General features: G+C 34.6%; 1 protein-coding gene across 1 annotated transcript in view; it reads left to right on the top strand.

Moving 5' to 3' along the window:
- Positions 1-24341, top strand: part of LOC129221278 (inactive tyrosine-protein kinase 7-like) — a 114844-nt gene that overhangs the window by 70916 nt on the left and 19587 nt on the right. Inside the window, 6 exon segments of the mRNA XM_054855734.1 lie at positions 13497-13784; positions 15587-15684; positions 15687-15736; positions 18754-18893; positions 21205-21501; positions 23225-23512. Of these exon segments, the coding sequence (XP_054711709.1) occupies positions 13497-13784; positions 15587-15684; positions 15687-15736; positions 18754-18893; positions 21205-21501; positions 23225-23512 (1161 nt within the window).

Genomic DNA, 24341 nt, shown 5'->3' with positions numbered 1-24341 from the left:
CAGGGCTGTGGAGTCGGAGGGAAAATGATCGACTCCGACAATATTTGAAACTCCGACTCATTTACCAGAAATCAGTCCAACTCCGACTCCGTAAGCACTGGCAGAGTTGAGGACTTAAAAGGAAAAAAAACGACTCCGACTCTTAGAACTTTAAACCTTTGACTCCGACCCTTGGAAATATTTTGACTCCCGACTCCGACTCCTTTACCTCAAAATCAGTCCGATCCGATACTTCGACTCCGGATCCGCAGCCCTGAAATTATGTACTTGTGTTTGAAGAGGATGTTTCTTCCGATTGTAAAAGTTAAATATATTTCACTAAGTGAATGTCCGACAAAACTGTAGTACTGAAAGTTACTAAACATTCTGTCAAAATTTGCCCTAAGATTCGATATTCGTCAAAAGCATTTGTCTGAACCACCTCCAGACCGATCAAACGAATTGTTGGTGTGATTTCTTTTTTGCAAAAGTTTTGTTACTTGAATTTTTAACTCAACCTCATCAATCGCAGAGCCCAAGAATCCTCATTATATCGTTTTATTTTCGACAAGCCAAGACAGGAAAAAGAATTCTATGCGTTTGCTTAGATATATATTACTTAATTCCTCTGCACAATTTTTGCTGAGCAGAAATAAATCCCAGTTTTTTCCCCCTCCGTATTTCCCCTTCCAAACAATCCCAATTAACTCTTGTTTGTAAGTTACGGTGTTTAGCAGCGTGACAATGTTTTTCCATTAGGATTCTTGATCTTAATTTAGATATGCACTGAGAAGGAAATGGCAAGTCAGATAGTCTCCATTTTGTACCACACTTTTGTAATGTCCGAGGAAATGGGATTCCTAGAGTCTTTTATCCCCTCTTCTTTCTTGGATGTGTAGAGCTATTCGTAAGGATGTGTGTGTGTGAGAGAGAGCGAGAAGTTGTAATCTCGTTTGAAAGTAGTTTTTTATAAATCGTCAGTCTGCAAAAGTGACTCAATACTACAATTTAGTTCTGTCTATCAGAGTTGCCCCGATGGGAGGTTACGGGAAGTCACTGACTGTGACCTTCCAAAAAAATCTATATTCGGCGGATTTTGTCTGACGATTTGGTAAATTTGGATTTTTTTTGTTTTCGGTTTTATTTTTAACTGATGCCTAACTAAAACTACCAGTAGTTGACACATGACACTTGTAAAAATAATAATTAGTTAGCAATAGAAATTATAAAATTGTTCAAAAATTACAAAACTATAAAATGGTGTTTAAATTTTCAAAATATAACCTTCAGCTTTTTTTCAGTTGATTTTTGGGCTCCTGGGTTTCTCTTACTATTATTTTTTTGTTTCTTTATTTGTATATTGAGCGTACCCCCACCCCTCCCAAAGAGTTCGGGGTGCTCCTGCTCTCCCTTGTGATGTGGGACCGTACTGGCCTGATCGATAAAGCGTCAGACTCATAACTAGAAGGTCCCGGGTTCGATGCCAGCCGGAACTAAAATCCTCCGTGTTCGTGAATGGTGACTGAGGAACGTTAACTATGTTCGTGGTCACAAAGTGTTCTAAGTTCCCATTCCAACTAAATAGCTCTGGAGAGTGCTGGATCAGAGGTTGCTCGGCTCCTGCTCTAGATCAAAAATCGAGAGCTGTCTTTTGGAGCCCATCTAACTGGTTGAACGGGGTATAGTAGGTACGGGGGACCATGGAGCGTATTTGTTTAATGCCACTTGTAAAGTTAAGGAACAGCTTAAATATAAAGTGATTAAGTGTAAGAAAGAAAGAAAGAGAAAAAGTAAAGTTGAAATTGTCCTTCTACCAACGCGGTTGAAAATCCCCATTTTACACTACCGACTTTACATATTCGCCGGAAATGGTTCTGTTGAAAACTAAACCTTGTAATCAACATTTTCTTTTAATTCTTCAATGTAAAAATGTAATTTATTTTGTTTCAAGTGTCACACCTATGCAGAAAGCGAAATCTACAATCTGTCAACCACCAAAGATCTTAGTTGAACCGAGATTTTGGTGAAAGTACTAATCCGCTGATCTATCATTTTGACGGAACCAGAAAAATGGTGCATCCTTTTGAAGTTCTATGGATTAACCGGAATCTTAGGATAACGTTGAACTTATATTTTTAACAGTGCATCACATAATGGAAAACGCTAGCCAAGAGTTCTTTTTAATAATGTTCCACTTCATTGTATTTATAAATTACACAGACTTCCTGGTGTACTCTATCAACCTACAGAAACAATTCTCCTGTACTGATAACACTGATTTAGAACGTTGAAATTAAATCTACTTTCTACGTGACCTCCCTTATTAAGCAGACGATATTTTTCGCCTAAGTAAACAAAGAGGGTTTCGTGAAAAGGCCCTGGTTTGGGGCGAAATATTGGATGCACGTGCAAGGAAGGAACGATGAAACGGAACAGAATGTTTTATGCATTCGTCTGAGCACACGCATTATGGAACGTCTGGTCGGAAGGATGGAGAAGCACGATTAGACTTCCCAGACGTAATCGCCTTTTTGCGTCGGCATAGCTTTTCGTGACTCTGATCTTGAACAGGGATTACGTTTTGTTATTTTTGTTGGGGACTTCTGCCACGCCCAGTTTTTTTTTTTTTTTCTTCGTTTATGCATTCATACAAGTTGTTTTTCCACTTAAGATTTTGACATTTTCAGATATTGAATTGAATGAATTCTGGTTTCATTTCGATTTTAACAAGATTTTCTCAAAAAGAAAAAAAAATCATCAACTATGTAACAATATATTCCAAAATGTTGGTGCAAGTAGGGTAACTTATTGCAGCGATCCTCAACCGATGGTCGGCGGACCGGCGCCAGTCAGCAGAAAAATATTACCAGTCCTCATAGAGTTTTGGTCGTTCACGTTGAAAAAAACTCTTTACGAAAGAACCATAATAATAATATCCTATACATTTTCATTTTTTAAGAGAACGTCGCGATTTATTTTCGAAATTTTCTGAATTCCCACAAACCTTTACCTATTTACTTTGTTTTATAACTAGTGCAATAATTATTTACTTTTACATTTAACTATTTTTATGACAGTTCTTTAATATCAAGTTTTGTTTATTCATTATCATTATATTAGTTTTACTGCGTGAAAAAGAGGGGCAAAAATCTATCACTGGCTGGCAAAATATTTCACAAATTTTTAACGTTCCCCGAGTCTTTTTTTTTGTGCAAAAAAATTAATTAATTAATAAATAAAAACCTCACCGGTTCGCAAAATTTTTCCAAAAGCATTTGCCGGTCCGTGAGTCAAAAAAGGTTGAGAAACGCTGATTTATTGCAGTTTTATTTTAATTTGAACTTCAAGATTTGCATTTATTTTTCAAGCTCGTCGATTACGGATTTATATTGTCTTTTCGATTCAACGGCGATTTGATTGCGTAGTTACAATCATGTTTTTTTATTATTATTATTATTTTTTAAATTTCCATCACTTACCACCCCTAAGCATGGCCCTGAAAATAAACTAGAAATATTTACAATTCTATGTCTGTAATTATGAATGATAGTTATATCAAAGCCTTAGAACTGCTCCATTCCCAAACATTAAATCCATTTATAAACTTTAATTGAGGATGTTAGCTCTTTTATGTCTGTCAAGCGGGGCTACCGACTTTGAGAAGAAGTTGAGGAAAAAACGCTGAACGTAATATTTAAATAAATGCAGATCTAATCCTGGTGAAAACTCATAGTAAAATTACTGTTATACTTTTATTTGTTTAACTATTTACTAACCCGTTTTATCTCAATTTATTTATTTTTCTTAAATTGAGAAGAATGTTATTTTTAAAGATAAATTAAACTTTCAGCTGTCCTTTAAATAGGACAGTGGGATAAAATGGGTTGATAAGAGAGAATGGTTGATTAAATTCCTTTCTCGCATTTTTACATAGTTCCTTCATTTCATTGATTAGTGTATATTTAGAGCATTCAATCAAGTTTGTTGTGAAAAAGTCGACAATCAACTGCCAGCAAATTAATTTTTACTGAGCTGCGAATAATTCAACATAATGCATTTTACAGCTCTATTTTCATCATGCATATTGTAATCCAAGCAGCAAAAAGTGAATGAATTAAAATTATTAGCATAGCAAAAATATGAAGAAAAGAAAGTTTAAAATACTACTTTAAATTTAATTTTTGGACATTTTCCGGATTGTCAAACATGCTTAAGATTTCGTTATTTTATTGATGTACTGGACAGTGATAAGATAAAGCCTGACCTTGACAATGTATACTTCTCTTTGAGGAGTTAACAGAAATAGGAAAGGATTTTTGTCGAAGAGTCGAATTGGAAACCTTCGCAGCAACATTACGAAAGTATTCTAACGCAAATCAGCGCCAATAATACCTTCCTTTTTCAGTGAACTCCTCAAAAAGAATTAAACATGGTCAGGGTCAGACTTCAATTTATCAGAACCGTTTTGTAGCAAAATTAAATAATTTTTCTTGGAGTAAGCAGAAGAACATCGTTCACAGCCCTTATTATACTTTTTTTTTCTTAAGTTGATGTTTAAATGCGTCTGACGAGCTACGTGTTTTCTGTTTCTTTTCTACCAGACGTAAACTTAAACACTTAAAACAGAACTTAAATTTTTTAGTAGTGAAATGTTCCTTTGCACGCCACCGCTCCCCCAATCCACAAGCAGCTTTTAATGACTAGAAAAGTTAGAATACTTCGAATTCTCTATGCGGTATTTTAATAGTGATAAATTTCCCCTGCATAATAGCATTTCATAATAATCATATTGCACACGGAATATGCTTAGCATTTGTAACTCCTCTCGAAGATTCATTGTCGGTGCGGTTCCTGCATTTCTGATGCTAATGGCCCTAAAACACATACTGCCGAATCAATAGCCCGAGAAAATAAAGTACCTTTTTAAATACAATAGATCTACTGCACGCAATTGAATGCTTTATTCGATTTTCCCGTTGACTTGATCGATGTAGTTTTCAGATCAAGGCAAAACTAGTATTTGAATATGGATGGTTTTCACTGCTTATTACTATGTCATTATTGTTTTGGTTTAATTGGATGGCTAGATGGTTTAAATTAGAAACGATTCGGGGGACCAGTTGTCCCCCCCCTCCCCAACCCTTCCTGGATTTTAGAAACATAATGTTGCATTTTTGTATGTATTTTGTTGCTTTTTCCGTGTAACATGTGTTGAAGCAAACATTTTGCCCTGGAAATTTTTAAAACTACGGTCTGTCAGCAGGAGTCGAAATTTAGAAAAATGAGTCACTGGTCCGAAGGACCATAACTACAAAATTTCACTGGTCGGTACACACTTTTAGTGGAACATTCTTCTGTCCTGGCTTTAAATAATAAAAAAATTAAAGAAAAAAGCCAAAATTATTCAGAACAGATTTAATCTGCATTTGAAGTCAATAAGCGGTTTCATTCGAAATGTTTCAGCAACTAGGGAAGATAATGAAATAACAAGCATCTTTCTTCTCACCAATGTTGGGAAAGGAATTAAAGACAACCAAATCTTATCTGTGTTGTTGTTTTGAGAGACGTTGCACGGACTGTAGATCTATCTTTTCTTGCAAAGAAAACCTCCGCATTGTAAATATAGGCGAAAATTTCCTCTCAACAATTTCAAAAAAAAAACAATGCTAAAAACTTTGAGCTTGAAAGAAAAAAAAAGAAATTTCACAGATCCTAAAGGCTATTGCAATTTATATCTGCAATTATGCTGGTCGGATGGATGTTTTTGTGTTCCCGGACCATTAGACCACCGTTAATTTCGAGCCCTAATTCAGTGCTGTATAAACATTTGGTAATAAGAATTCCATTTATTTACTACACTACTTAAATAAAAAGTGATAATTCATAAAAAGTGATAATTCACTGCAAAAATTACAATGTGTGTGCTGCCATAGACTATATGCCATAAAATGATAATCAAATTCAAAATTCATATTTACTCGGATTATGGCAGCTCAGCTAGGTGCAAGGCTTAAATGGCAGGAAAGCTCACGGATGCCGAGCTCTAAAATTTCTTTTCAAATGTATATGAAGTTTTACGTATTAGACGGAATTCAGGCTATTTACTTTGTAAATAGGTTTTGAAGATTACAGGACTCCCGCACGTTTTTGGAATGAGTTAAATTTGACTGGGCGTAATGTGTTTCTCATGTTACTGAGTGTATGCAAATATGTTAGTAGATAAATTATCTCCACATGGAAAGGTTGAGAGTTATTTTATTAGACTAAAGATCTGAATCGTTGAGTAAAGTAGCGACACGTCCGCCATCTTGGGGATAAACACGAAGCAATGGTTTCTTCCTATGTCTGCGAGAGTGAAGTAGAGTGTTTTGCTTCTTGATTGTGGTTTCTTATAAACTCTATGTTAATTCACAATCACGAAGCACAACAATTCAGCAGCAAAACACTACTTCATTATAGCAGTCATAGGAAGAACGCGGCATTCAGCCACAAGATGAAAATGGCAAACGTGTCACTACTTAAGCTACATCTATTGTTTTATATTAGACAAGGTGCAGAAATTGTTGGATGATTAGCTTTTCCAATCAGTCGTGTCTGATTAACTTTAGGGTTAAGAAGGTTATAAAGTAACGGAACAACCGACTCTTTTGAGTGTAAACTGGCCGAGCGCAAAATAGTAGCTATTTCGCTGAAGAACTATATTTAAAGTTGTTCTAAACCACTTCGAAGTGATCGGAATTGCTATACCGATAAAACATTCATGCCCTAAAGATGTTCGAACGTGGGTCCATGGTACGTGAACCTTGTGCTCTGCCACTTATGTCACTGGACGGTGGAATACTTTCAGTACTTAATATAGTTTACTTCGGTGATTTATCTGCCACCAATTGTTCAAAAGTAATCCATCTGCAATAGAATCTTGTGCTCTGCCACTTGTGCCACTGGACAACTGAACATTTTCAGTATACCATAGTGTGTTATATCGATGATTCGTCTGCCACCCATTGTTCAAAAGTAATCCATCTGCAACAGAATCTTGTGCTCTGCCACTTATACCACTGGACGGCTGACTACTTTCAGTATTTCATGTTGCTTATTTCGATTATTTATCTTCCATCGTTTATTCAAAAGTAATCCATCTACAACAGAGTCTTGTGCTCTGCCGCTTCGACCACTAGACAGCTGAACATTTTCAGTACTCCATATTGTCTATTTCGATGATGATTCATCTTTAAAGGATTGTTCTAAAAGTTATCCATCTGCGATCGAAACTGAAATCAATTTGCTTTGTGATTGTTCTGAAGTTACCAGACAACGACGATACAGTTGAAGATAAGGGTTGTTGTGAATCCCATCTCTTCTTCTAAGTATTTATCCCAGAGTTTTGTTTCTGCTAGACATGCTCATTCTTTTCTTTTCCCTCTGTTTGCCCTTGCGGAAACCAATTACTTGTAGTGATGACAGCCTAATGATAATTACAGGAGCCGCGCTGGGGGAGATTTGTAGATTTAATGCGTAGGTTTCCTCTCGGCAGGCGTGTCCATAGTTTCCGTGGTCCAGGATGTTTGCAGAAAACGAATGGCTGAGAGACTGAACCAGGCGGATCGTGTTTTCTTGAAACATTTTGCAGCGGGCATATTTGGACACCCATCTTGTTTTTTTAGAGTAGATTAATTGTACGGAAGTATGCTGATTGTGTGCTTATGCTAAAGTTTGTTATTGCGAAAATATTAAGTGGTTTTGATTTCTGGTTTACCTGGCCGTTGGATCAAAATTATATTGCACGCTACACGCACATACAAGAACCTTTTGAAGTCGATTTTTAACCATTTAGAATTTAACCAGTAAGAATAAATGAAATCGTTAATGAAAAAATCTGGAAAATAAAACTGCTAATGAGAGAGAGAGAAAAGTTAGCTATAAATTTCATGTTAGAAAAAAGTAACATTTAGCGAAAGGAACAATATACATACAGGAATAAACATACAATATAGGGAAAACCTGAAAAATGTTGGGAAAACAGCAAAACGAAATTGCAAAATTTGAGTAAAATAAAACAAGAAATGGAATCGTAAAAACAATTGAAAGACATTGTAATGTATGTAAAAATAATTAAAATTATTTGCCTGAACAGCGCTCGGGTGATGCGAAATTTGACTTTCCTGATCTGCTCAAAAGTAGCTCTTGGACAGTGTATTTTTCTACACCAATCCACATATATTCCCGGCTTTCTCATCTTTTTAAACTTTTGTGATTTCCGCCCTATCATAGACCTGTATTTTCTCCCGTTACTGGGAGGCCAGGGACTTATTGAACACTTGATTTTTATTGTGTTTTTGTGCTTGCCTGTTTTGTTTCGTGTTCATTGTTTCTTTTCTTTCATTGTTTGCTGGTATTTTTTTCCCTTGTTTTTGTCTCTGTATGGCGTAAGGATATTGTCTGTACCGCCTGATGCAGTGAAAATAAGAATAAAAATTAGTGTTTAGGAGATATTAGAGTGTAAAACAAGTTCAAGGGCAAGTTTTATTGCTTTTTGTGTAGGTATGAAAATTAAATGAGTTAGTTCTGTTTTACACTTATTCACTGTTATGCGTGGCGCGGATATTCTTTTCCAATGTTAGTTAGTGTCGAAATCGAAGAAGGTAAAATTTTGGAAAGTTTTGAAGCGGAAGGGAAGGGGGAACAAAAAAGAATTTCCAGGTTTTTTCTAGAAAAAGAATGGAAAGATTGATTTTTTTTTCAAATTAAAATGTAGTTAAGTTGTAGTTAAATGTACTTTCTTTAAAAAACGTAAAAAGTACTAAATTTTTAAATGTATGCATTGCAATCCATTTTTGTTTTTCTTCTTAACAATTTTACTCCTAAGTAACTGTTAAAAAAAATTTAGCCTTTCTGTTCCCTAACCACCATTAGTTTTCCATGTGCCAATGCGCGAAAAGTTATCCAAACTAGTCAAATCACCCTTGAACTGTTGATTTTAAGTATTAGGATGTAATTTTTGTAAATTGTTAAATCAATTTTTTGACTGAAATTTCTTTTTCTTCTTTTTTTTTTTTTGAGTGGCATGATTTAAATCAAAAAGTTGCTTTTTACTTTTTTTAAAAGTTTGTTATGCGTTTATATATGAGGCAGTGGGATGTAAGTGGACTATTTAAAGTTTCAAGTAAATCGCGTTTTAAGTTCAGGTCCTAGGTAGACTTTCATTGAAAAAAAAAAATCTAAATCATGCTGTACAGCGGCTAATACCAATCTTTTTTATTCGTGTTTTCGTTTGATTGAACAGTTGTTTAGATATTGCACTCTTTCAGCTGTTATGCATTGAACTAAAATTTTAGTTTTGCTCGTAATATAACGTTAATGCTCTAATCCAAACGTGTTATTGATTGATTTATTATTTTTTTTTTATTCGCTTAGTATTATTAAAATTTATACTTTATGTATTTGCCCATTAATGACTGGTATTTCTATGAACCAAGTATAAATCGTGATAATACGTGAAATAGGAAAATCTTATGATTTACCATGAACTTGGGGATAAAACTCTAGCTGTGATGCTGTAAGCGTGGAGAAAAAATAGATGCTTTAATGTGCTTCATTTTCATTTCGGAGTCGGAACCCTGTTTTAACATGTATCTCCTTGTAAATCGTTCTTTCCATTTAACTTCCATTTTCGGAAAAAAAGCCAACTTAAAGTGACAGTGCTTTTTTTTTTCGTACGAATGAAAAGATGAATGCATAATATTGCACTTCCTTCTGTACGGTTTTTGAAGGAGTTTCGTTATCAACACTTTTGCTATAAGTAGATTTCCGTGTTCAGTTGTAATAAACAGCATTATCTCGAATTTTTTTTAAAAAAAGGTCATTTTGGCTTTAAAAGGTTAGGAGGTAAATAAATTCATACTGGGTCTGAAATAATTAAAGTAAAGAAATATTACCCTTTCTTTTATTTTTTTATCGCGAAAAATAGTTTTCCCATCTATTTGTGTGTATATAATGTGTGTACGTGTGATTTTTCTTTCTTTTTTTTTTTAATTTTGTTTACGCAATAATTTTGAGGGTATAATCTTCTGAGAAACCTGTAAGCTTTTATTTGGTACCCTTTCGGAGTATCTTTAGAGATCTACACTTTATTAATAACTAACTTGCACGTATGTCGATACGGTTTAATGTCACTTTCACACAAATACCATAACAAAAGTGATGATTCCATAAAAATCGAGTTCTAAATAAAAAATCACCAAAAAAAAATCATGTTCTAAAGTTTAACTCTATCAAAGACTGACGTGCATAATGTGTTCTTTTCTTTCAACATGCGTACTTTCCTTTTAATATCTCTCTTTTGTCAGTGTGAGTTAGGTAGTGTGTCATGTCGCCACAATTGTACTTATAGATTTATATATATATATTTTTTTCCCACAACACCGCAACTCTTGACTTTTAGCCTTAGGTTAGATAAGCTGGTTCAAAGTTTGTCTTCTTAACTGTAATTTTTCAACTTAATTTATTTAAAACTTTCTAAAAGGCTATGTTAATTCCTATGGTATCCCTAGTAAAGGAATGTATAATTTTACTCTTAAAAATAGTTGAGTGAATGAAACTTTGTTTGCTGCCAAAGCTTAAAATTTAGATCTGTACTTGACTCCCACATTTTAGGTATTTTTACCCATAGTAGTGACTCTACAAGATGAAGTGATTATCCCTATAACAGAAGTGTCCATTACCCCCCCCCCCCCCCAGGAGTATTGGCACACCCCCTTAAACGCTGCAGAGCAGTTTCTCAAAAAAGAGAGCCCCCAACAAAGGACACTTTAAACCTCCACAGAAAATACCAACGGCACAGTCTGCGCCATGATTATTATATGCCGCTGCATTATTATAATAAGTAGGTTAATTCTATTTCGATTGTTCCCTCGTTTTTCACTCCGTTTGAAGCTTTTATCATTAATTCCAAGACAAAGGATTTGTCGGGTAGTTTTCTTTTAACATTCTGCTTCGTCAAAATATTTTTGCAATGATTTTTCCCTTGTATCTGCCATCTTGATCTAATACCTTGAAGCCCTCGTATATATCAAGCCTGTCCTATAATGTGGAATCCCCATTTCCTCATCTGCCTTTACTGCTTAGTTTATTGCAGCCAAGAGCTTAAGTACTTTTTCCTTTTTATTTCTTTTCCCCTTACCGATGATGATTAAGTGCCAAAGCAGCCTGAAGAGCCAATGCTGAATCTTGCCAGTGACAGCTTAAATGCTACCTGTCCACTCAATAACTAGGCGGCAAATCTTTTGAGGACGGAGTGGCAACATTTCGAAGATTGCCTACATTCGAGTCCTTGTGTATGGAAACCCTCGGGCTAAGATTTTTTTTATATCTTCTAGACTAAGGAAGGGGAAAATAGGGGCACGGTGTGGGAAGGCTGAATCACGAGGAATTCGAAAAAGAAAAAAATCATCTTCAAGCGCTGAAGCGGGGATTGTGTGATGGAACCTGCTTATTCTTATCTGATATGATGTAATTTTTATTCTTAAGCTCAGAAGGTTTTTTTTTTTTTTCTTACACTACCGTTAAATATTTTGATAATCACTTTTTTATTTGCTTGTAGGAACAAGCAGCCATTTCTTCGATGTACTTCCAAAATGATTGAAAAGTTTTGGGTCTTTGTGAGCAATTGGTAATTTGGCTAAGCAGGTTGGGCTCTTTGCTTAGGACTTTTTTCTTTTGAAATTCCTAATGCGTAGCTGTTGCTGTATATTCAAATGAAAACGCGTTTTCTCCAACAGGCGTGTTGTTATTTTGAATCATTAAATGTACTTACCGTATGTTTTTTTCCCCCTTTCTTTCTTTTTCTTTTTTTAAACCAACACTCTGTTTGACTCAGCAGTAAGTTCAATAACAATAAAAATGTTTTAATAATCTTCAAGTAGGCGGCAGGCCGATCAATACAGAAGACAATGCACAGCTATTAGGCAATGTACATTGTACAGACATAAGAAAATACATAAGGCAATGCATAGATTAAAAAAGTTTTAATTCAATAAAAGTTCAAAGCATTTTTTGCATTATATTATTGAACGTTTTTTAGCTTTAAAAAAGTTGATTTTGTTGGAATATTTGTTGTACATTTTGTAAAACTTATAAGCATAACTATTGACCGTATGTGTAATGTATATGGAGTTTCTGTGGAGAAAATGTATTGAACTGCCTTATATTAAGCACGATACATAAAAATAATTTCATTGAGAAGATAAGAGCATTTGATTTTTCTTTTACCCACACACAATGGACCGCAATGGAGAACGTTACGAATATATATATATATATATATATATATATATATATATATATATATATATATATATATATATATATTTGCAGTTGTTTCATTAAATAAAACAGGCGTCTTCCAAAGGTGTTCTAAAAAGACTTGAAATTCTTATTTGAAGTTCATTTTCACTGTAATCATTATAGGGTTAATGCAAGGTTAAATTAAAATACAAGGTTGAATTATCAAAACACAATTTTCAAATTACCTGAAGAGCTGGTCACAGTTTTTTCAACTTGAATCAGAAGAAAGAACAGATCCCCTCTCCCCCCCCCCCCCCAAAAAAAAGAAAAAAGAGTATTTTTGATTCTGGATGAATATCAGAAAAAAAGTTGGTCATAAATCATGTTAGAAATAGTTTTTTCCCCTTTCTTTCTGCGTAATGTTATAAACAAATACCAAGGGGAAAATAATGCAAGTTAAACTATAATTACTGCATTGACATAGTTGTTATTTTCAGAAAACATTTGGAGTAATGATAATGGTGTAGGCAATTAACTAGGTGACTCGCTATTCACCAACCACAAAACAAATAAAACTCAAAATTTTTGGCAAACTGCAGCTTCACTGTATTTGTGTGAAAATATTATGAATTTTGGAATCGCACCCGTCTTGCAAAATCATCGATGAGCTTCCATGTTTAAATCTTAAATGTATAAATAATATCTAGCCTAACATGAATTAAAAATTATAAAATGTATTGAAAGAGTATAAAGAGATATTTTGTGTTAAGGATCCGCTTTTGTGGTTGTGATTTTTGTGAAAGATCTACATACAGATCATGATTTTTTGTTAAAGGTTCATTTTTGTGAAAGCTGGTCTCTTTCACAAAAATCGTGATTTTCGTAAAGGGTCAGCTTTAGAAATCATGATTTTTGTGATGAAGTGCCCTTAATTATAATGATTTTAATGCATATCATAGTTTTATGGAAGTGTCCCTATTTTATTAAGGTTTTATTTTTGCAATCATTAGTTTTATGAAGTGTCCGTTTTGGAAAGTTTTACTATTACTATCATGATTGTCATGAAGTGTCCATATTCTACGAAGGTTTCATTTTTACGGTTCGAAATTTTTGCGAAGCTTCCGTTTTGGGGGCATAAAAGTATTTGGGTTTTCTCTTTAGTCAGAAATTATTTTTTAAATTTGTTTCAATATTAAGTTCTTTAATATGACTTATTTTTTATTTCTTTCTCGCAGGGATTGGTGACCAAGCTCGTGTCCAATTGCAGAGCCCCGATTCTTCGGGTGAACTGTCTGAAGGCGGTGAAATGATCTTGCGTTGCAAAGTCGAGGGCAGCTCCGAGGTGAGATTCGAATGGTTCCACAATGGTTTGCGCATGTTCCGAAACGAGAGGGTGTCCTTTCGCAACAAGAGACTGCAAGTTGCCAACCTCAACCCTGCTGACAACGGCATCTATTCCTGCAGGGCTGTCAGTGATGTTGGTGTGATCGATAGCGGCGACAATTTTGCCCTCGTCCTGAAGAGTGAGTAGAAAATGTATTTCTGCTTCCTCACGAAAATAATTAGAATATTATAACAATAGTATAGAACACTGGACTCTAGCGTGGATCCAGGGTCGGTGTGTCCAGGGTCGGACCATGCCCCCTCCCCCTCTCTCTTCAAGCAGGTCCCGATTAAGATAGCGGGAGGCCCTAGGCCAAACAATTTTTCGGGGCCCCTCTATAGTGAAACCTTAAAATTGCTATTGGCACATTGGCAGAAACAATTTTGACCATTTGAGGGCCCCTGAAAAGCAGGGCCCCTTGGCCACAGCCTAATATTGGCCTCTTCAGTAATCAGGCCCCGCCTTTAAGCAACCAAAGATGTCCTAAAACGATTTTTAGGCACTTCAATATCAAAGAACTTATGGGGAAAAGTACATGATCACCTCTTTCTGTAATGACCCCTTGCAAAATCAAAGCTAAATCTGCACTTTTAAGTACCTCATTCCCAGAGACCAACCTCGATGTAATTGATTGGTGTAAAATTTTTGAAGTGCAAAATTTCAGGTTCGACTTTTTTTCCTGACCTATAGGTACTTAAACAATTCACCTGGAAAGAAATCCTTGATATTTACATAGTTGGAGTTCCCAGCTTGGCAGTTTCAGCTGACACAATAACTACACCATAGGCACGTTTTCAACCAATCAGGATTTACTGTCTCGTTGGGCTTTGAGAAAATGAGTCAACTTGATGCCTGAGGACAATTTTTGTAACTAAAACTTCTCTCCACAGTCGACAGTCCCTACAGCATTTTTATAAATTGTGTAGCTATTCTACATAAAATCTAAAGCAATCTTTTCTTAACCTTTTCCCTTTTACGGGAACCCATTTGGGAGTCAAATTTGACAAACACCTAATTCTTATAAAAACGGAATTTGACACATAAAAGTCGAAAAAAAGGGGGGACTTGTTAATAGAAGCGCTGTTAACAAGTCCCTGATATCTACTGAACAGAGAACTGTCGAACTAAGGACCTAGTTTTCAACTTCAACAAGTGCATGGATTTGTGAATGTTGATAGGTATGTAGGTCCCCAAGCGATTCCGCTCGTTTATCCACATTTAAGTGCACAAGATGGTCGGTCGTTTATTTGCAACTAAAGTATCTAGCGTTATGGTAGCCGCTCGGTCTCGTCAGATTTTTATGTTAATGTGAGAATACGTTCTATGTTTTATTTTTTTTTATTGATGTCTGACAAAAGTACTTTTCGAGATTATAATAGAAGACTATAATGGGCGGAGGGTTTAATCATGTCTACGTGAGTCCGTGAGTGTATGTCTCGTCCCAAATCTGAAAAGTTTCGCTCATTATTACCCTGCTGAAATTCTTTACAGCAATCTTTTGAAACTCTGAATAATTATTCTAATTTCAGGTAATATATTTCCTCATCCTTTTCAGGGGTGCCCTGAGGGTGGGGCGTAATTTTATTTATTTTAATTTATTGTTTGATTTATTTTTAATTTAAATCGTTTATTTTATTTTATTCTGTTTATATTTTATTTAATTTATTTATTTAATTTGTGTGTGTATGCCATTAGCACAGCACATAACTTTCAAATGAAATAATAATAATAAATAAATTAATTAAAAAATATTTAAAAAATAAATTAACCAAAAAAAAAAAAAAGAGAGCTAGAGGAGAGAAAGAGGGTTGAGAAAAAATTTGGAGGGAATTTGCGTTTTTGAACTTGAGGGGGTACACCCCTGATACTTCCTTTTCACCCCCCCCCCTTTTTTTTGAGATATGAACTTTTTATGTAAATAAGTAATGACAATGTTTGCAGGTGAAACTACTGCTCGGATCAAAGTGCTTCCTAAAGATATCATTACAACAAAAAACGGAACCGCAGTATTTGACTGTGTGTTTGAAAACGCTGCAGCATGTTTGAATGGTACACCCAGACGAATGATGTTCCTTTGGCAAATAATTCCAGGTGAGCTAAGTAGAACGATGCTTGCAATGTTTTTACTGTGTTACTTGGAAATATCTTCAACTTTGAAAAATATTTTTTCCCTTGATAATTTGATAATGCTTATTCTCAATGGGGTTGTTTCCTTCAGTCAAAAGTAGTACTTTTAGTCACCGAAATTGATAGAATAAGAAAATAACCCAGATGACTCAGAAAATTCTTTCATTTTCCCAACAGTTATTATTTAAATTAAATTTTTTAAAATGTCCGATTTTGCAAACAAGGCGTGATCTTGATGACGTCACAAATGATGTTTTTTTGCGCATCTTGTATCGCGTTTCCACGTTATGATAATCAAGAAGCGATAAAATTGTGCTCTATACGCTTCCTATCAACCATATTAGAGCCGCTATATAGATACGCCGACGCATCAGCTTTAGTTTAGCCGTTTTGGATCGGATTTTTCGTTTCGGATTACGCCAAGTTTGACGAAAATAATATTTATTTAATAAACAATTCACGTGCCGCTAATAGTTGCTCCTGTGAACAATCATCAAAACGCGATAATTTTCCAGAAAAGACTACCATTCAAACACGCGCTCTCCGATCCAAAATGGCTAGTCTTCAGCTGATGCGTCGTCGGCTCGTATATATAGGGCCCTTAAACCATATCGTTGTCGATACACGCGAGTAAAGATGCGAATTAAATATTTTGATCTGTGAATGGCAACACAGAATGGCATTTCATCATTTGTGATGTCATCGGCAAGAAATGTAAACAATGAAAGCGCAACGATTTAAGTAATTTTTTTAAAATATTTAACTTAAACAAATTATTTAAAAAATGGTTAGATCCTATGTTTTTAAGCATGTTCTTTCAGAAAAAAATACTTTTAAAATTTTGGAAACGACCCCATTTTTGCGACACACATTTTCTTCACAAAATGTTTCTGCATTTGTTGTTAGAATGATTCATTGCCACTGTGTGAGCTATAATCTTATCAGTTTGTACAATCTATAGTTATATTTCAATGTAGAGTTAGAAATAGAAATTTTAACGTAGGCGTCTTTGACACCTGAGTTAAAGTTACCCATGCGTCAAAACGAAAAATCTAAGTGGCATTTTTGATAAATTGAAGGTATAAGAAGGCTGTCGAAAAAAATGACATGACATAAAAATGTTACAAACATGCAGTATTCTATATCTCAAAATTGAAAAAAATGCTTCATTTTATTCCTTCATTTCTATTGCAACTTCTGATCACATCGAGTTCTAGGAAGAAAACAATTATGAAGCTCAAAATTTACTCACTTAACAGTCAAATTTAGCGCCAAACCTCAGTGTGAAAATAAAAATTGTGATCGCAAATTGCGCCTAACGAGTGCTTATTTATTCTTACACTGCTTCAATGGTGGTAATTAAAAAAACGTGTGAGGACGCTTATATACTGCTTTATTTTGTACCCTGATTGGAAAAAAGGCTTAAAAAATATAATAAAAAGATATTTTACTTCATAAACTGTGAAAATAAAATAACGCCTCTAACATTTGCTAACATGGAAGAGCTAATTGCAGTTTTGCACAAAAAATAATACTATTGTTAGAAATTATCCTGCCGTTCTTGCAAACACCATGGTAAAATGTAATGTTTTTGAATCCCTGCAAAAGTTAAAGAAGGCATTACATATGATTGATACAATTACCTGATTTTTTTTTTTTTTTTTTTTTTTTTTTTTTTTCAAATATGCATTTAAAACGTGACACGTAAATGTTTTGTAATTGACCAATTGACCCAAACTTTTTATTTATTTATTGTTTTTTTTTCTTTCAGAAAAATTTATTATGTTACAATGGGGTTGTTTCCTTCAGTCAAAAGTACTACTTTTAGTCACTGAAATTGATAGAATAAGCAAAAGGAAATAACATGGACCCAGAAAATACTTATTTTTAAAAAATATTGAACTTAAACAAATTATTTAAAAAATGGTCAGATCCTATGTTTTTAAGCATGCTCTTTCAGAAAAAACTACTTTTAAAATTTTGGAAACGACCTCATTCAATTTTGACTGAAAAAAAATTGAGCAGGTTTTTCCTTTTGTTTTTCTTGCTGAAAACGAAAGTTAGTTTATTGTGTCTTAGTTTTGCACATTGTCAAAACTGTGCTCATTTATGCCACTTTTACCAAGTCGATTTAGCTAATTATTAGGTAAAATCATACTTGCAAAAAACTATTGGTCCTTTTTTTACTTTCTTTTATATCTAATATATAGAAGAAAGTATTGGATTCATGCAAATTTTTGAATTTTGATGGATTTGAATGTTTTGAGGTGTGCTGAGCGCATTTCGACCATTTTTGGAAAATGTCTCTCTCTCGGTGTGTGTATGTGTGTAACCAGTTTTTTGTGGCTGCTCTACAGCAAAAACTACCGCATGAAATCGAACGAAATTTGGTACACATATGTGCCCCTATTTGAACTTGTGCCCATTGGTTTTTGGCGCGAATTCCTCCTAGGGGGTGGAGCAATAGGACGTTTCTTGAGTTATGTGTACCTGTTATTCCCCCGGAAGTAACTGGTGGAATCAAACAAAATTTTGTCCATATGTTGCCCCTAACAGTTATAGGTGCTGATCAAATTTTGGTGTCAATAGCTCAAACGGGGGTTGAGCTATAAAGCGTTTTTTGTCATCAATTGTGACTCCTGCAGCTCAAGAAATAATGAACGGAATCAAACAAAAATTTATCGACAAGTAGCCCATAGAGGGTAAAAGAGCTGATCCTATTTTGGTGGCAGTAACTGAAAGGGGGAGGGGGGGCGCAATCGAATGTTCTTTTTTTTCCATTGTGAGTGCCATATCTCAAGAAGTAATGCTACGTTTTGGAGTTTGTGTTGGGACTATTGCTTCCTCGTCAAACATGGGGAGGAAGGGATCAGAATTATAAGAAAGATATAGAAGAAAGTTTCATGGTGGCCACAACGTATTAGTTTGTAGTTAATCTTGAAATTTTTTCAAAACCTTTTAAAAATGAAGATTTATTTCAGATTCACCATTCATCCAAATGGCTCGTTGAGCATTTCTGGCATATTGAGCAGTGATGAAGGAATTTATAAATGTGTAGGAATAAGTGAAATCAGTAAAGAAGCACCACAACAAACTTATGCTGCAAGACTTAAGTTAGCTTGTAAGTATAATTTTTATGTTTTCCTTGTGTATTCTGATTTAAATTAACCATTTCAGTTGTGGCATACTGATAATAAAAAAAAAAAAGAGGGAAGGGATGTGCTAATCTGGGCCCCTATGCTGATTTTAGAAATCAAGTGAGAGTTTTAAAGTACCTTGGATTTTTAAACTTTTTTTTCCGTATTTGAAAGTTTGACTGACCCCCCCCCCCTCACACACACTTTATACTTTGCCGAAAAATTTTGAAAGGATTTGTTGTACTATTAAAAGAAATTATATCAATACCAAAAAAAAAAAAAAATGTAATGTACGGATGAATTTTTAACTTATAAAGGTATTTTCATTAAAACCTAATTAATAATAAACAGACAGACATTTAAATACAAGTAACAGTAAGTGCATTTCTTTCTGTTCTTACTCTTCATAAGAGAAGAGGAAGGTGTGTAATGTTTTTATTTATAAATACAAAAGTGACAGATCCAGCAACAGGCTCTAGGCCCAGCTAGGCTGGTCCTAGTCAGTTTATCAATCCTAGGGGAGGATCATAAGCATTCTTAAAACGATTCATCCCAATGCATGTAACTGCTGTTTCTCGTAAACAATTCCAAATGCCTTCAACCCTGTTGAAGCAGTAATTTTTCCTGATTTCAAGATTAGCTGAGGATTGGAAAAGCTTAAAACAATGACCCTTGGTTTTGTCATCTGCGCAGAAAATTAGCCCATATACACATCCTCCATTTTAATAAACTTAAATAACTGGATCATATCGCCTCTTAATCTCTTTTGCTGAAGTCTATACATATGAAGCATTCTAAGCCTAAAATTATAATCTAAATTAGAAAGCCCCTTTACCAACTTCATAGCCCCCTTTGAATCGTTTCCAATAAACTGATGCCTCTTAAGATAAGAAGGCCAAAACTGAACAGCATCTTTTAAATAAGACCTCTTATCAAAAGACTTCTGTATAAAAGTAGTAGAACTTCCATAGAATTTTGTGAAATAGACCCATTGATTAAACCTAATGTTCTGTTGGCTTAGCTACTTGCTACTCTGCAATGCTGACTAATAGGTAACTTTAAGTCCTCACTGATTAAAACACCCAGATCAACAAGTTTTTCTTCTTTGCTTAAGATAAGAGCCCTGTAAATAATAGCTTGCATGTGTATTTTCATGACCTAGATGAAGTAAATGGTGGTCCTAGATGAAGTTTGCATTTTCAAAAATTGAACTGCATACCTCACTTAGAAATTAGACCTAAATCCTCTTAACGTTTTTTCACTTGTTCTTCGCAACCGGTCAACAACCCTCATAAATAACTTCGACATCATCAGAAAACCTATTAATGTTCCAAGACAGACTTTCACTAATGTCATTAATGAAAATAATAAACAATAATGGCTCTGAAACTGAACCTTGTGGAACCCCACTTAAAACATCAGTGCCTTGAGAAAAAAATCCCCAAACAACTATTTGTTTTCTCCCAATAAACCAATTTCTAACCCATTTTAAAATTCTCGCCTATTCCAGTACAAGCCAGTTTTCTTGGCAGAGCTCAGCATGCGGTACTTTATTGACAGCTTTTTGAAAATCAATATAAACGACATCTCCTCACTCTTTGTTACCTAAAGCCATGATGATCTTGTCATAGAAGTGTAAAAATTAGTTACACAAGATCTCCCGCCCTACCTAAAACCATGCTGCATACTCGACAACAGACCATTATTCTCCAGAAAGTTCATCATCTTTAAAAATTTTACTAACAACCGAAGTTTAACTTGTAGGTCTATAGTTACCTGCCTTCCCTTTTGACCCTTGAGAGTGGCGTGATTTTTACCAGTTTTCTGGCACTACCCCCCCCCCCCCCCCCCCCCGAGTTGTGCGGAACATTGAAAGTTTTTAATTTCTGTTTTGGTATGGGTGCATTTTGATGAGAAATAGTGTTAAAAACTTCAATTTTGAATTCCATAACCTCTGAAATATAAATAATTCTTTGATTTTGGAAGTAAGTTTCTATGTGTCTTTTGGAATGTTTTTATTTTTATTTATTTGTTTTGTTTTTGACAAATTAAAAACGTTTTGGTGGCTTAAGCACACCATAATCCAAAATGTAAGTAAAAAGCTTTTGAAATATAATCTCCTTAAATTTGCTTTGGTGTAGCCTAAAGAAAGCCAGGTGAAACAATATTGGAGCATGTGTGAGGTGTTACTCTTGTTGCGAAATGAAAATAATATATCATTGCAGTCCTATTTTTAACATTCATTTATGAGTCAATATATTTAATATAAAAGAAAGTCATTCTCTATCCTTCTAGATATTGACGAATTTGGAGATAACCCATTCGAACCTCCTATTGGCCATGATGAACTGAAAGTAGTTGCCCTGGGAAGCCAATTCGAAGTAACTTGTGTGAAGCCTGGAGGTCGTCCGAAGGTCCGGATCTGGTGGGAAGATCCTTCCGGTCATGTGATCAGTGACACAGGCCGTATCAGAGTCGATGACACTCAACTTATTCTAGATGGAGCCAAGAAGTCTGATACAGGCAATTATACTTGTGTGGCTGAGAATATTGCTGGCCAGGAAAGGACGTCTTTGTACTTTTATGTTGCTGGTATGGCAAATCTTGTTTCAATCACAGGGCTTAATATAGTAGCAAACTCTGTATTTTATGTCAGTCTTGGAATAAAATGAGTGACTGTTGAAATTTTTTTTTTAATTGCAAATTATATTTGCACTGCAAAATTGACGACCAGATCTACAATTATTCTGACCCAATGTGAAAATGCCACCCTCACCCATCTTCCTTCAAATTTTTATATGTAGTTCCAATGAAAAAAACAGGGAAGTAGGGTTCATTCCCCCCCCCCCCTTCCTCAGAAGTTGCCGGATCTAGCATGCTCTGCTCTAATTCTGGCACTGATCAGACCTCTTCATTCCTCATACCGAAATTCAGAATAACCGTGGAAACATGCTATGCTTTAAAAGAAAATAACCTAAAAATCTGATTATCTCTTGTCTAAATTGTGTTTTATTTTTTTTATAAAATTCTATGATACTTAGCATTTGAAAAAAAAAATCTTACTTATTAATTTATTAATAGGAAGCATTCTCTGTAAACCTTGATACTGAGTTTCTTTATTTCCTTCTTTGTTTTTTTACCCCATTGTGTATGTCCCCCCTCCCCCTCATGCCTGTAAGAAGAGGAGTAAATGTCATCATGACTTCAGTATATTTTAATTGTTTATTTATTTTTATTTTTTAAATTGACTTTAGATGTAAGTAATAAAAAAAAGTTGTACATTAATTGATTTTCTCAGGTATTCAATTGTGCGTAGCATTAAATGAATTGAATGTTTCATGCACGAACTATTTGAAATAATCAACTTATTTTCAAATAATATGTCAAATTTACGACATTATTTAATTATACTTCAGACAACTAAAAACCACTTAAAATATCATTAATTTCCAAGGCCTTATAAATATACAACATATTAAATTCTATGAGTCCCTTTCTCCCTCCTCCAGCATTTTATTGGTATTAGAAACTGCTTAGCTGCACAATGGATAACTATACAGTGAAGCACCATTTATATGTTTCTCTTTTATACGTTTTTATCAATTATATGTTTTTTAATTGATCCTTGCAGAGTCTAATACACATTAACATGTACCTATTATACATTTTTTTCATTTATGGGTTTTTTCATACAGTCTCTTCAAAAACGTACAAACGATGCTTCACTGTATTAATAATAAACCTGATACCGAAATCAGCTTTAAACTTTTTGAATTGAATTGGACTCAAAATAATGTACAAATATCTAAATAAGCCCTTAATTGTGTTTTTGTATCTTACCCTCCTCTTTTTGTTCAAAAATAGCTCCTACATAATATTTGAAATGACTCCTATAACCCTTTGACAAACTAACTCACGGCTTCTCTATTTTCCGTATTGTAGTTTTAAACTTGAGTGCCCTTCCCCCAAAGAGCGAGGGCACCCCCCTCCAAACCAGGAAGCCCCCAAAAAATAGAAAATTGCTCCTAAAAATACTCCCCTCCTATAAATTTCAACGATGTAGTCTGCACCTTGACTCTCTATAGGTGAGCTGTGGGAACCCCTGTTTTAAATTTATTTCCTTTTGATAACCATTTGTTTGTATGCATAAAATTTATCCTGGAAGTTACATGTACCATTAAGAGGCATAAACTCCATTGTTGATGTATTAATGTGTGAAGCAATCACTTATAATTGATTGAATCTACAGATGGTAACTGCATATAATTCTTTGTTCTTGTTTCAAAAGTGAGATGAACCTTTTTATTCTTTTTAGCTGCACCTACTATAACACTGCAGCCAGCTAGTATCCTTTCTGAAGAGGGGGAGGCAGCTGTTTTCACCTGTGAATTCACTGGAAGTCCTTATCCTGTGACTTCAGTGAGGTGGCTTAGGAATGACAAACTTCTAAAAGATTTGGCAAGTCACTCTACTGTATTTCCACACAATGGCACCATGGTGATTCACAAGGTCGCAATGTCTGATTCTGGTGAATATGCTTGTGAGGTTGTCACAAATGGGTTTCCTCCTGTGAAATCTGAGAGTGCCACTTTATTTGTTAAAGGTACATTGAAATTTTGATTCTATTTGAGATTGTTTTCCCGTACTTTGAAAAAAAAATATGAATTACTCTAATATGTGTTTATTTAAATGGTTGCATGAACTATATAATTGTATTATTCTAACTGAAACTAAAATAGTTAACTTATTGGAAAACTTATAATAAAATGTATCGGTAAACTTTACTTTACGTACCAAAAAATGCAGTTTTAGTTTTTTCCGTAATAGATGAGCTACTTCTATGCCATCAGGAATAAACGGATATTGTCATATGAGGCAGTGAGAAGCAAAGAGATTATAAAATATTTTTGACACTTTTAAAAGTTTTTGCAACCAAATATTACAAAAAGTGACACATAAAAATACAACAAACTAAAGATCCTAGGTAGGCTTTCATTGAAAAGTTTTTCTAAATCATGCTGCATAGCAGCGCCTACCAGGATTATTAGTACTATCTCTTGCTCCAAGACAGAGAAGAGGTTCCCCTACCATTTGTATTGGTTACCTCCAAATTTTTAGTTTTGGCACTTACATCCCTTTGCTTCTCACTGCCTCATATGTGATAATTTTCTGTCTGTCAATTAATGTCAAACATGGTTTTAATTAATATTTACAGATTCCTTCTACACGTAAATACTTTTTCATGCTTTTCCAATAAGTTACAATGAAAAATTGTCTTGCTTACGTTAGGCTACTCATGACTTTTCTCTGTGCTGCAGTTTCTGTTCTGCATATTTTATATATTACTAGTGGTACCCGCACGGTCTTGCCCGTTGTAGAAAATTAAAAGGTCTTTTGGTTCGCCTGTATATTAACAAATAATATATGGTGAA

Source organism: Uloborus diversus, chromosome 4, assembly GCF_026930045.1.
Source record: "Uloborus diversus isolate 005 chromosome 4, Udiv.v.3.1, whole genome shotgun sequence".
In the NCBI taxonomy this organism is placed as follows: domain Eukaryota; kingdom Metazoa; phylum Arthropoda; class Arachnida; order Araneae; family Uloboridae; genus Uloborus; species Uloborus diversus.
Note: the sequence above shows the minus strand (reverse complement) of the source record. Positions and strands in the feature narration are given on the sequence as shown.